The sequence below is a fragment of the Chrysemys picta genome, chromosome 12 (assembly GCF_011386835.1).
Source record: "Chrysemys picta bellii isolate R12L10 chromosome 12, ASM1138683v2, whole genome shotgun sequence".
NCBI lineage: Eukaryota > Metazoa > Chordata > Testudines > Emydidae > Chrysemys > Chrysemys picta.
Window position 1 is genome coordinate 15,402,757 of NC_088802.1, and position 14,469 is coordinate 15,417,225.

At 43.3% G+C, this 14,469-nt stretch overlaps 2 protein-coding genes across 2 annotated transcripts in view; one reads left to right on the forward strand and one right to left on the reverse strand.

The window, feature by feature from the left end:
• LOC101942541 (butyrophilin subfamily 1 member A1-like) overlaps positions 1 to 14,469 on the reverse strand; it is a 343,737-nt gene that overhangs the window by 244,793 nt on the left and 84,475 nt on the right. The window lies entirely within an intron of this gene.
• Positions 1 to 14,469, forward strand: part of LOC135975014 (butyrophilin subfamily 1 member A1-like) — a 190,929-nt gene that overhangs the window by 167,454 nt on the left and 9,006 nt on the right. The window contains exons 4-5 of the mRNA XM_065565048.1: positions 552 to 899; positions 6,000 to 6,281. Coding sequence (XP_065421120.1) covers positions 552 to 899; positions 6,000 to 6,281 — 630 coding nt within the window. The remainder of the gene's footprint in view (positions 1 to 551; positions 900 to 5,999; positions 6,282 to 14,469) is intronic.

Here is a 14,469-nt window from a genome sequence, read left to right on the forward strand (position 1 = left end):
TGAAAGGACAGGAAAGGGCTTTATTTAGCTGCTTCCTGCTTCAGGCACAGCACCACCAGCCGCAGGTTTACTCAGTGCCAGCAGGCAAGTCACCGGTGACAAATCAAATCATTGTTTAGTGACAGACCCAGCTTCCCTTAGGGAGGCTCTGGCCATGGCAGTGTCTAGTCAGTCCCTGGCCCAGCCAGGCTTCTCTCTGAGTGAAAGCTGGAGATCTACTCTCTCTCCAGGACAGCCATAAGCTGAGCTGGGCTCTGCCCTTTTAACCCCTTCCCTGGCACCGACTGCAGGTGTAGTGGGGTGATGTGGGGCTGATTGGGGCCCACATTAACCCTTACCTGGAGAGTGTGGGGTTTGTGTGCCCCACCACAGAGTCCCACAAATGTGGGTGTCAGGAGAGCAGCTGTTCCTGTCCCTACAATGGGGTTCTCCTCCCGCAGAAATGATTGTTGACTTTTCATTGACTTACTAGATACAATTCTTGCTCTCCCTCTCAATATCTCTCCCTCAATCTCTCTGTTTGTTTGTTTGTTTACTGGTACATTCCACAGCTCACTTTCAAGTGATTGGACCTGGCCACCCCATAATAGCCACTGCAGGTGAGGACATTGTGTTACCCTGTCACCTGTCCCCTAGGATGAGTGCAGAGAACATGGAGGTGAGATGGTTCAGGTACCAATTCTCCTCAGTCGTGCACCTGTATCAGCATGGGAAGGAACTGAATGTTTTGCAGATGTCAGAATATCAGGGAAGGACAGAATTTCTGAGAGACAGCATCAGAGATGGAAATGTTTCCTTGAGGATACACAATATCAGACCCTCTGACGAAGGACAATACGTGTGTTTTTTTCAATCAAGTTCTTTTTATGGAGAAGCTGTATTGGAACTGAAGGTAGCAGGTCAGTAAATTGTATTGATATTTTATCCTGAGGCTGCACTTCCTCCCCTTATTTCAATATCACTTCCCAGAATTCCTTATTTGCTATCAGTTATTTCCCAGTAGAAGAAACGGCCTTAGTGTATAAGTTTTGCAAATGAGTTGGAAGTTTCCAACCTGTGTATTTCTGTATTAGAGGTATTTTTGTATACTCTTCATTGTCCAAGTTGGAAAATAAGGACTGCAGGATAGGCACGTTGCCATATTTGAGAGGAGTTATACAACCATATGGTTGTATGAAAATCCTGACATAACAAAGGATCCAGTAAGATCTTGAGGCTCTCTACCATCATGGAAATGATGGATTGACACTGACTACTTCTGTAAAGGTTTCTCCTGATTACCAACATTTCAGTCTGTCTCTTTTTTATTTTACCCAGTTTACTGCTTAAGTTCCAACCATCGTTAGTCAGTAAGAAAACAGAGACAGACAACCTGTCATTGAATGAAGAGGAGATACATAGACTCATAGAAATGTCAGGATGGAAGGGACCTCAACAACTCATTTAGTCCATCCTCCCATGCTGAGGCAGGGTTAAGTATACCTAGGACATTCCTGACAGGTGTTTGCCCAACCTGTTCTTAAAAAGCTCCGGTGATGAGAATTCCACAGCATCCCTTCATGCGAATCAAAGTAAAATGAGTAGTGCAGCAATCCATGACGACTCTCAGTCAATCTGAGTTATAACAGAAGCAGTGACAAACTAAGACTGACCCATACAGAACGTTGCAGGAAGGAAGAGAAATCACTTAGAACTACTCTGTGGGGCCTCAGAGAGGAAGGAGCAAAATCATGTACAGGCAATTTGTTCGCCCCTATGAGACACAAGAAATTAAACATGGTGTGTGACATAAATAGGTTGCTGATAGATATAATAATGAAATCAGCATTGACCACCTTTCCTGAATCCATCACTAGAAGATATTAACTACTGATACCAGCACTTACCAGTCGTAATTCCATTCCAAAACCTGACAGAAAAGGATTTAGGGGGAAAAAGTGAAGTAAAAAGTTGTGGCTGAAACTGCATCATTATGACCATTTTACCAGCCATCTTTCCCAAAGAAGTGAGGTTGAAACTGAGTGCTAATTGGTGATATTATTAATATCCGAGGCTTCTCTACACACGGGTGATGCAACAAAATAAGTTATGTAGGTTTAGTTAAAACAGTACAGTTATTTTAGTTGAATGCTCTTGCATTATTGAACTAAATCATGGGTAGGCAACCTATGGCACGCGTGCCAAAGGCGGCACGTGAGCTGATTTTCAGTGACACTCACACTGCCCGGGTCCTGGACACTGGTCCGGAGGGCTCTGCATTGTAATTTAATTTTAAATTAAGCTTCTTAAACATTTTAAAAACCTTATTTACTTTACATATAACAATAGTTTAGTTATCTATTAAAGATTTATAGAAAGAGACCATCTAAAAACGTTAAAATGTATTACTGGTACGTGAAACCTTAACTTAGAGTGAATAAATGAAGACTCGGCACACCACTTCTGAAAGGTTGCCCACCCCTGGACTAAATCAAGGTGTGCTAAGTAAGATGAATGTCTGGGTGTGTGGTGATTGTTAGAATTAAATACTTAACTAGTTATTTCCTTTTAAGTTCTGTATTGTTTGAATATGCCCTTTAGCACTTAACATCTCTTCAATGAATTTTTATTCCGGGAACTGTTTTGGATTTTAAGAACACTTAAAAGTGATTATGTAGAGTCGGAATCGGTTGTATAACAGAGATGGAGATCAGTTTTAAAAATTATGCCCCCCCTTCTTTGACCAGCTCTATCATTAGCCAAGTTTTGATTGGTTGGTTGGTTTGGTGTGGTTTTGGTGGTGGGGGTTGTTTCTTTTTAAAGTATTAATATAGTTTTCTGCATTCAAGGCTATTTTGAATTTGGAAATAAATTATTGTATTTCCTTCTAATGAAGGTATAAAAACTAGGACTGTCAAGAGATTAAAAAAATTAATCTCAATTGATCATGTGGTTAATCACACTGTTAAACAATAAGAGAATACCATTTATTTAAATATTTTGGATGTTTTCTACATTTTCAAATATATTGATTTCAATTACAACACAGAATACAAAGTGTACAGTGCTCACTTTATTTTTATTACAAATATTTGCACTGTAAAAAACAAAAGAAATAGTATTTTTCAATTCACCTAATACCAGTATTGTAATGCTCTTTATCATGAAAGGTAAACTTACAAATGTAGAATTATGTACAAAAAATAACTGCATTAAAAAATAAATCAATGGAAAACTTTGGAGCCTATGAGTCCACTCAGTCCTACTTCTTGTTCAGACCAATCGCTCAGACAAACAAGTTTGTTTACATTTGCAGGAGATAATGCTGCCTGCTTCTTGTTTACAATATCAACTGAGAGCGAGAACAGGTATTCATGTGGCATCATTGTAGCCGGCATCACAGATGCTAGATGCACTAAAGATTCACATGTCCCTTCATGCTTCAACCACCATTCCAGAGAATATGCATCCATGCTAATGATGGATTTTTTCTATAACAATCCAAAGCAGTGCGGACTGATGCATGTTCATTTTCATCATCTGAGTCAGATGTCACCAGCAGAAGGCTGATTTCCTTTTTTGGTGGTTTGGGTTCGGTTGTTTCCGCATCAGAGTGTTGTTCTTTTAAAACTTCTGAAAACATGCTCCACACCTCATCCCTCTCAGATTTTGGAAGGCACTTCAGATTCTTAAACCTTGGGTCAAGTGCTGTAGCTATCTTTAGAAATCTCACATTGGTACCTTCTTTGTGTTTTGTCAAATCTGCAGTGAAAGTGTTCTTAAAGCGAACAACATGTGCTGGGTCATCCTCTGAGACTGCTATGACACGAAATATATGGCAGAATGCAGGTAAAACAAAGAGCAGGAGACATACAATTCTCCGCCAAGGAGTTCAGTCACAAATTTAATTAACACATTATTTTTTTACCGAGTGTCATCAGCATGGAAGCATGTGCCTCTGGCACATAAATACCTTGTGTTGGGATTTTGTGGTTCCCAAATGAGTCCGATGCCGGGCAGAATCAAGGGTCTTCGATTCCATTCAATTCAATTCAACAAGACATTATTCAATGTGAACAAAGGGAGAGCCCCTAGTACAAAAATCAGCCAGAGTTCCTCCAGCAAGGAGCCCCTACAACTGCTATTTTATAGCACATGGCACTTACATAACAAGTTACATAACTCAAACCTCTAACCAATCATATTTAACTTTTCCATACATGGATTTGTTCATCACATGCTTATACTTCTCAACTCCACATGTTGCGCTCACCCTCCTCCCCTCGGCCTTTTCTAGAATGTTCCTAGGGTGGTGAGCTGCAGCATGCTTCCTTATGCATAAGTACCTTCTAAATCACATTTTGTTTAAAATGAACACAAGCATACCCTTCACTTGCAATGCTGGCTACAAAAGTGCCATGCGAACACCTGTTCTCACTTTCTGGTGACTTTGTAAATAAGAAGAGGGCAGCATTATCTCCTGTAAATGTAAATAAACTTGTTTGCCTTAGCAATTGGCTGAATAAGAAGTAGGACTGAGTGGACTTGTAGGCTCTAAAGTTTTACATTGTTTTGTTTTGGATTGCAGTTATGTAACAAAGAAAATCTATATTTGTAAATTGCACTTTCACAATAAAGAGATTGCACTACAGTACTTATATGAGGTAAATTGAGGTAAATTTCTTTTGTTTATCACTTTTACAGTGCAAATATTTGTAATACAAAATAATATAAACTGAGCACTGTACACTTTGTATTCTGTGCTGTAACTGAAATCAATATATTTGAAAATGTAGAAAAACATGCAAAATATTTAATTTCAATTGGCATTCTATTTTTAAAAGTGTGATTAAAATTGCGATTAATCATGATTACTTTTTTTAATCACGATTAATTTTTTGAGTTAATCGCATGAGTTAACTGCAATTAATCAATAGCCCTAATAAAAACTTAGCCTTTGTGCTGAATGTTTATATTTTAAATATCAAGTAAAAAGAATGTTATTTAGGGTGCACAGTGAAGAACTCAAATGTTAGGAAAGGGTTGATTTACAGTTGCACCTCCCCCCGTTCTTTAGTCTTCCTAAATGAGGCAAGGGTCCTGTGGAAATAATAGTATGTCCTGATGTAATTAAAGATTGAGAATTAAGGTTGTACAGGCCACCTTCACTCTGGAATGTCCTAACTACTGAGGGCCCGACTTTCCAATCTAAATACAATTCTGTTAATAGAGTTTTTGGTACATAATCTCCTAGTGGTTTATGAAAAATGTGAAACTGTATTTTATAATGTGCATCTAAAACAACACCATCATCACACATAATCAATAGGTTGTGAGCTCTCAACCTTCACCATTGCAACATAGTCCACTATCATTTGAGCTCCAGGTCTCACAGCAGTAGCAGCCACAGACTGACTTCCCAAAGTGTGGAGCAGTGTATAGGCCACTGAGTCGAGGTATTGGATACAGAGATGGTCAGGTGAAAACCAGTATGCCTCTGTCTGTCCCCACCACTGAAAGTCTGGGGAGCTGTTACCGCATATGGAGCCCTCAGCATGGGGAGATGAGCATCCCAGAGTGTTGGGTTCAGAGGTGGTTGGAGGAAACCCACTGCTCCCCACATCCTGCTACAACTGCTCTGTCAGCTCCAAGGCAATCTCACAGCACAGGGTACTGTGTTGGTAGCTGTGCGAGCATGGTCTTTATGAAAGTATTAGTTATCACTCTGTCAGGAGCAACACAAGTGAAAGAAGGGAAATGGCAATTTTTAAGTTTCTTCTTAGCAAAACCTGACTGGAATTTCATGGGAGTAAGGAGAGGTACTTCCCTAGGCTGAGGGCTGGCACCTGACTGAAAATCAAAGGCCTGTTTCAAATGGTGGGGGTATGATAGCTGTCAATTAACGGGTCACCAGAATCCCGTATAATATGAAAATGTGAGGCAACCTAAAAATAGGGGTCACTACCAGCCCCCCGATAAAACATATAGAATTAACATAGATTTGTCCCATTCTCTTCCAGGCCTAGGATCCAACCCTCTCATATCTGTTGATGGATATCAAGAAGGAGGGATTCGAGTCATGTGTCAGTCATCAGGATGGTATCCAGAGCCCGAGGTCCTTTGGCGAAGTCTCAGCGGGCAGCATTTACCTTCTTTTTCTGAGTCAAAATCCAGAGGAGAGAGTGGCCTCTTTGAAACACAGACTTCTATTATTATAACAGAGAATTCAAACCAGAACTTATCCTGCCTCATCAGGAACACTCACTTCAACCATGAAAAAGAATCAACAATTTTTATATCAGGTTAGTTAACATCAAAACCAATCAGTGTAATCAGCAAAATGTTTAACTAAATTAAGTTTACTGAATAACATTAAAGCTAAAATATGTCTGTGCCAATTAAAGTTACAGTGAAACAAATAAGAATTTAATAGGCTCATAGGTGCTTCTACATTTTAGATTTTTTCCCAGCCATTGAATGCAAGTGAAGTATATTAAGTTCTACAGATATTTCAATGCTCTTCTCTTGTCCCTGGTAAGCTAGTAATGATTAATATTGTCTGATGAATAAGGAAAGTCGAGTTCTGGGGCATAGCCAGTTATTGGACAGTGGGTTGTTTATAAATGAGCATTTTGTCTGGGTTTGGAAGGTGGGTATAACTTACTTAAATTGGTCAGGTGACTATGAAAGTGAAGTTTCCAACCCAAACTGAGAGGGTGGATGGGATAGACTAGTCTTCCTGCCTAATAATGGATTGGCAGATGAGGAATAGTGTTACATATGATTAAGGATTAGATTTTTGTCTCTGAGCTCATGGATTCCATGACTTTCTGAGACCTCTGTGGCATTTTCCACTTCAGCTTCAGCCCCATGCTCCAGACGGTGGGTTTAGAGCTGTCAGCTGCTGGGGTCTGTGGAGTCCCGCAGTTGTCAGCTGCTGTGAGCGGCAGGGGCCCCGAAGCTTTGAGTTGCCAGCCCTTCCCCCCACCTGGATAATCACTTCTCCTTTATTTAAAAAAAAGTCAGACATGTCATGAGCTTCCCTGAATTTTTGTTTATTGCCTGTGACCTTTCTGTGACTTTTACTAAAAATAATTGAGACAAAATATTAACGTTACATATGATGAACAGAGCATGATGGACCTGAGATTCTGCCTCCCTATGTACTGATATGGTAGCAAAAAGAAGAATTCTCAGATAGCATTAAGATTTAATGCTCTGTGCCATCTGCACTTCCTGTGCTAGGGGTCCCAGTGTTCTTGAGGTAGAAAATTGCATGACTGGAGTTTGCTGCGTTTTGGTGATCCCCAGCTGGTTGCATGGCCCCTTGAGGTTCTGGGGCTTTGTTTTGATGTTTTTGTGAGGATTTGGGGTTTCTGTCTGTACCACTTCTGAACTGTGGATAATTTTATGAAGTTGTATGATGAAACTACTGTGTCATGGAAAGCCTCTATCTGTGTGGATCCACCATGACTTAGCAGGATTGTGTTACATCTCTGCCAGGCCAAAGACAATGGTAAATGAGCACTCAATTATTATCTATTCAATGTAAACCCCCTTGGAACAATGACTTTGCTGTAGCTGGGAGAAGACATTTCCTCCTCTTGTCTGTAGGGTGGGGACGAGGCTGGGAGATGTGGAAAGTTACCAAAAGACAGAACAAATGAAGCATGTGACCCCAACAGGAGTTTAAGGGACTGCATTAGTAGGAGCATTGCCAGCAGATCGAGGGAGGTGATTATTCCCCTCTATTCAGCACTGGTAGGCCACATCTGGAGTATTGTGTTCAGTTTTGGGCCTCCCACTACAGAAAGGATGTGGACAAATTGGAAAGAGTCCAGCAGAGGGCAACGAAAATTATTAGGGGGCTGGGGCACCTGACTTATGAGGCGAGGCTGAGGGAACTGGGCTTGTTTAGTCTGCAGAAGAGAAGAGTATGGGGGGATTTGATAGCAGGCTTCAACTACCTGAAGGGGGGTTCCAAAGAGGATGGAGCTTGGCTGTTCTCAGTGGTGGCAGATGACAGAACAAGGAGTAATGGTCTCAAGTTGCAGCGGGGGAGGTTTAGGTTGGATATTAGGAAACACTATTTCACTAGGAGGGTGGTGAAGCACTGGAATGGGTTACCTAGGGAGGTGGTGGAATCTCCATCCTTAGAGGTTTTTAAGGCCTGGCTTGACAAAGCCCTGGCTAGGATGATTTAGTTGGTGTTGGTCCTGCTTTGAGCAGGGGGTTGGACTAGATGACCTCCTGAGGTCTCTTCCAACCCTAATCTTCTATGATTCTATGACTCATAAGGGGAAACTGGGGAGAGAGCCATTTTGCACTGGATTAAGATAAGGGAGGCTGCTGCTAGGGCAGGGTAGGCAAAGGGGACAGAGGACCCTGCCTGCCTGACAGAACATAGATGTTCCCCCAAGGACTCCCACAGGAAGGGTGAGCTAGTGAGGGATAATGGCTTTAGAATGGTTTATTTTTTCTATATGATCTGGATTCCCTGCACTGCACATGATTGAGTGCTAAAATCAGTAGAAAGTCTGATTACCAGTATGTGTTACATGTTCACAACCACCACGGTGGCCCTGGAACAGTAAACCAGGAGCTTCACACCTGTTGGATAGAGTGCTGGGAGAGGGTGTGTTTAAATACCGGATAGTCTGAAGGGTGAGCACTCCTCCCAGAAGGGCTAGACAGCTGGGAGCAGGTTCCAACACTCGGGGGAGGAGGGAGGCAGATTGCAGGTCTGGCCCTGAGACTGTGCCTAAGGATCCCAAGGTTGGGGCAGTGCCTGGATTCCATTGATGCTTCAGAAGCTTAGCACACTCAGGGGACCATAGCACAAGAGTATGGATTTCCCTCACAGCTGTCCCAGTGGGAGGCCAGAAGAAGGCTATTGCTAGCACCTGTGACAGTTTTCCTTTACTGAGAAGGTTAAAAACAAAAACTCCCAAATGTTTTTACTCTTTAAAGTTTTCAAACTCACCCTCCCATTTTCGGCTGGTTTATCACATTAAAAATATCAGATCCTGATTTCTCTGTTTGTTGGACAAGCCTGACAAGACCTGCAGAGTCTGACTAATGATGGCACCTGAGGCTGTCACCTCAGCATCTACCCATCTTTTTACCAACTCAGCGAGGTATGTTGCAACCTCCTGTGACATTACTGTTCAGTCTTGCCACTCTTGTCCACGTCCTCTAATACGTTGATAATAAATATATGTAACCCTTCTGCTCACCTAAGTTGGCAGCAACAAGGGCCGGGTTCTGTATCTAGGGGTTCTGTTTCAATAACGCAATGCAAAACCGGCTTGAGCCCCCACCCAGTGACTGGGGACAATTACATACCACCCCCTGGGTGCCTCTAAGAGGCAATACTTCCCCTCTCACAAGCACAGAGTCTGAATGTAGCAGAAAATGTTTAATAACATGAGGTAAACGACATCAGCATTAAATTGGAAAAACACCACAAACAGGATTCATAACACAAACCATGAGCAAAAAAAAAAAAAAAACCCCACCCCAGCAAATTGGGCTGTGTCCTTTCCCTTTGGTTCTTTAATCCAGCAACCCAAAAATCACCCAGAGTCCCCAAAGTCCAACACCCCCAAAGTCTCTTGGGACCAGCAACCACCCAAAGTCCCAAAAGTCCAACAACCCCCAAAGTCTCTGTCCCTGGTCAGTGCAGCCCCAGAGTAAAAGGGGGGCACGCAGGGTGTTAAGGGGCACCTTACATGATCCGAGGCCAGCCGTCTCCCCATGGGGTTCCACTGCAGCCTTCACCACAAGCCAGTCCACTTCCTGCTGTCCTACAAACCGCTCTGCTCTACAAGCTGCTCCGCTCTGCAACCTGTGAGCCACTCCAGCCGTCCCCGCAAACAGCTCCACTCACCATTCCTTGAGCTCCTCCAACCATCCCCACAAGGCTCCACACTGCTCACTGCTCCTCCAATCATCCCCACAAATTGCTCCGCCAGCTGCTTAGCAATGTAGCTTCAGGCTCCCCCACTTAATAAGTTTAAGTCTTGTGTGATTTCAGCTCTTAGTGATTTCAGCTCAGAGGAAGGGAGCCCTAGTGCTGATGCACCATTGGCCCAAAGTGAATTCAGCTCAGCAGCCTGTAACTAGACTCCTAGAATGGAATCAAAGTTAGCTCTTACATTCAACAGTGGAGAGAGAAGGTGGTGTTTCAAGCCCTAAGAGGGCCGCTCATACAATCAGGTACAAATACCTGTCCACATCCTCTCTCAATTCACTGGGTTTTGTAACCCATGCCCCTTGTCAAGCAAGTGCTACTTAGGTAATGGTGAAGGACTCACTCAGTCCTTCTGTCATACAACAGTTCCACTGGCCTTGATTCACAGAATCAGGGTAACAAAACTTTAGTCTTCCTGCCCCAATAACAAAGAAACTGGGGATCCCACACCAGCCAAAGTAACCACTTTCAGTTGCTGTTATTTCATGCCAAGCGGGTGGGTGTGCCTATGCAAACAAGATCAGCCCCTGGAGTTCTTTTCCACACTTGCCATAATTCACCACCAGATGTAGGGTAGAGCTCATCCTGACTCTGCTTACATCTACAAAGGAAGCTGCTTTCTTCCTTCCATAAGAACATAAGAATGGCCGTACTGGGTCAGACCAAATGTCCATCCAGCCCAGTATCCTGTCTGCTGACAGCAGCCAATGCTAGGTGCCCCAGAGGGAGTGAACCTAACAGGTAATGATCAAGTGATCTCTCTCCTGCTATCCATCTCCACCCTCTGACAAATAGAGGCTAGGGACACCATTCCTTACCCATCCTGGCTAATAGCCATTAATGGACTTAACCTCCAGGAATTTATCTAGTTCTCTTTTAAGCCTTGTTATAGTCCTAGCCTTCACAACCTCCTCAGACAAGGAGGACACTGTGCGCTGTGTGAAGAAGAACGTCCTTTTATTTGTTTTATACCTGTTGCCCGTTAATTTCATTTGGTGGCCCCTAGTTCTTATATTATGGGAACAAGTAAATAACTTTTCCTTATTCACTTTCTCCACACCACTCATGATTTTATATACCTGTATCATATCCCCCCTTAGTCTCCTCTTTTCCAAGCTGAAAAGTCCTAGTCTCTTTAATCTTTCCTCATATGGGACCTGTTCCAACCTCCTAATCATTTTAGTTGCCCTTTTCTGAACCTTTTCTCATGCCAGTATATCTTTTTTGAGATGAGGAAACCACAGCTGTACGCAGTATTCAAGATGTGGGCGTACCATGGATTTATATAAGGGCAATAAGATATTCTCCGTCTTATTCTCTATCCACTTTTTAATGACTCCTAACATCCTCTTCGCTTTTTTGACTGCCGCTGCACACTGCATAGGCGTCTTCAGAGAACTATCCATGATGACTCCAAGATCTCTTTTCTGATTAGCGGTAGCTAAATTAGCCCCCATCGTATTGTATGTATAGTTGGGGTTATTTTTTCCAATGTGCATTACTTTACATTTATCCACATTAAATTTCATTTGCCATTTTATCAGAGAGGTAGCCGTGTTAGTCTGAATCTGTAAAAAGCAACAGAGGGTCCTGTGGCACCTTTAAGACTAACAGAAGTATTGGGAGCATAAGCTTTCGTGGGTAAGAACCTCACTTCTTCAGATGCAAGTAATGGAAATCTCCAGAGGCAGGTATAAATCAGTATGGAGATAATGAGGTTAATTCAATCAGGGAGGGTGAGGTGCTCTGCTAGTAGTTGAGGTGTGAACACCAAGGGAGGAGAAACTGCTTCTGTAGTTGGATAGCCATTCACAGTCTTTGTTTAATCCTGATCTGATGGTGTTAAATTTGCAAATGAACTGGAGCTCAGCAGTTTCTCTTTGGAGTCTGGTCCTGAAGTTATTTTGTTGTAAGATGGCTACCTTTACATTTGCTATTGTGTGGCCAGGGAGGTTGAAGTGTTCTTCTACAGGTTTTTGTATATTACCATTCCTGATATCTGACTTGTGTCCATTTATCCTCTTGCGTAGTGACTGTCCAGTTTGGCCAATGTACATACAGAGGGGCATTGCTGGCATATGATGGCATATATAACATTGGTGGATGTGCAGGTGAATGAGCCGGTGATGTTGTAGCTGATCTGGTTAGGTCCTGTGATGGTGTTGCTGGTTTAGATATGTGGGCAGAGTTGGCATCGAGGTTTGTTGCATGGGTTGGTTCCTGAGTTAGAGTTGTTATGGTGCAGTGCGTGGTTGCTGATGAGAATATGCTTAAGGTTGGCAGGTTGTCTGTGGGTGAGGACTGGCCTGCCTCCCAAGGTCTGTGAAAGTGAGGGATCATTGTCCAGGATGCGTTGTAGATCACCGATGATACGTTGGAGAGGTTTAAGCTGAGGACTGTAGGTGATGGCCAGTGGAGTTCTGTTGGTTTCTTTTTTGGGCCTGTCTTGTAGCAGGAGGCTTCTGGGTACACGTCTGGCTCTGTTGATTTGTTTCTTTATTTCCTTGTGTGGATATCGTAGTTTTGAGAATGCTTGGTGAAGATCTTGTAGGTGTTGGTCTCTGTCTGAGGGGTTGGAGCAGATGCGATTGTACCTCAGTGCTTGGCTGTAGACGATGGATCGTGTGGTGTGACCGGGGTGGAAGCTGGAGGCATGAAGGTAGGCATAGCGGTCAGTGGGTTTTCGGTATAGGGTGGTGTTGATGTGGCCATTGCTTATTTGTACGGTGGTGTCTAGGAAGTGAAGCTCCCGTGTAGATTGGTCCAGGCTGAGGTTGATGGTGGGATGGAAGCTGTTGAAATCATGGTGGAATTCTTCCAGGGTCTCCTTCCCATGGGTCCAGATGATGAAGATGTCATCAATATAGCGTAGGTAGAGAAGGGGCATGAGTGGACGAGAACTGAGGAAGCGTTGTTCCAGGTCAGCCATAAAAATGTTGGCATATTGTGGGGCCATGCGGGTGCCCATAGCGGTGCCACTGGTCTGGAGGTATATATTGTCACCAAATTTGAAATAATTGTGCGTGAGGATAAAGTCACAGAGCTCAGCAATAAGTTGTGCTGTGTCATCATCAGGGATACTGTTCCTGACAGCTTGTATTCCATCTGTGTGTGGGATGTTTGTGTAGAGAGCCTCTACATCCATGGTGGCTAGGATGGTGTTTTCTGGGAGGTCACCAATGCATTGTAGTTTTCTCAGGAAATCAGTGGTGTCACGGAGATAGCTGGGAGTGCTGGTGGCGTAGGGTCTGAGTAGGGAGTCCACATATCCAGACAGTCCTTCAGTGAGAGTGCCAATGTCGGAGATGATGGGGCGTCCAGGATTTCCAGGTTTGTGGATCTTAGGTAGTAGATAGAATAACCCCGGTCGGGGCTCTAAAGGGTATGTTGATTTGTTCCTGTGTTAGTGTAGGGAGTGTCCTGAGTGGATGGTGCAGTTTCTTAGTGTATTCCTCAGTGGGATCTGAGGAAAGTGGCCTGTAGAATTTGGTATTGGAGAGTTGTCTGGCAGCCTCCTTCTGGTAGTCAGACCTGTTCATGATGACAACAGCACCTCCTTTATCAGCCTCTTTGATGATAATGTCAGGACCTTTCACAGACCTTGGGAGGCAGGCCAGTCCTCGCCCACAGACAACCTGCCAACCTTAAGCATATTCTCACCAGCAACCACGCACTGCACCATAACAACTCTAACTCAGGAACCAACCCATGCAACAAACCTCGATGCCAACTCTGCCCACATATCTAAACCAGCAACACCATCACAGGACCTAACCAGATCAGCTACAACATCACCGGCTCATTCACCTGCACGTCCACCAATGTTATATATGCCATCATAGGCCAGCAATGCCCCTCTGTATGTACATTGGCCAAACTGGACAGTCACTACGCAAGAGGATAAATGGACACAAGTCAGATATCAGGAATGGTAATATACAAAAACCTGTAGGAGAACACTTCAACCTCCCTGGCCACACAATAGCAGATGTAAAGGTAGCCATCTTACAACAAAAAAACTTCAGGACCAGACTCCAAAGAGAAACTGCTGAGCTCCAGTTCATTTGCAAATTTGATACCATCAGATCAGGATTAAACAAAGACTGTGAATGGCTATCCAACTACAGAAACAGTTTCTCCTCCCTTGGTGTTCACACCTCAACTGCTAGCAGAGCACCTCACCCTCCCTGATTGAATTAACCTCATTATCTCCATACTGATTTATACCTGCCTCTGGAGATTTCCATTACTTGCATCTGAAGAAGTGAGGTTCTTACCCATGAAAGCTTATGCTCCCAATACTTCTGTTAGTCTTAAAGGTGCCACAGGACCCTCTGTTGCCATTTGCCATTTTGTTGCCCAGTCACTTGGTTTTGTGAGATCTTTTTGAATTCTTCACAGTCTGCTTTGGTCTTAACTATCTTGAACAGTTTAGTATCGTCTGCAAACTTTGCCACCTCACTGTTTACCCCTTTTTCCAGATCATTTATGAATAAGTTGAATAGGATTGGTCCTAG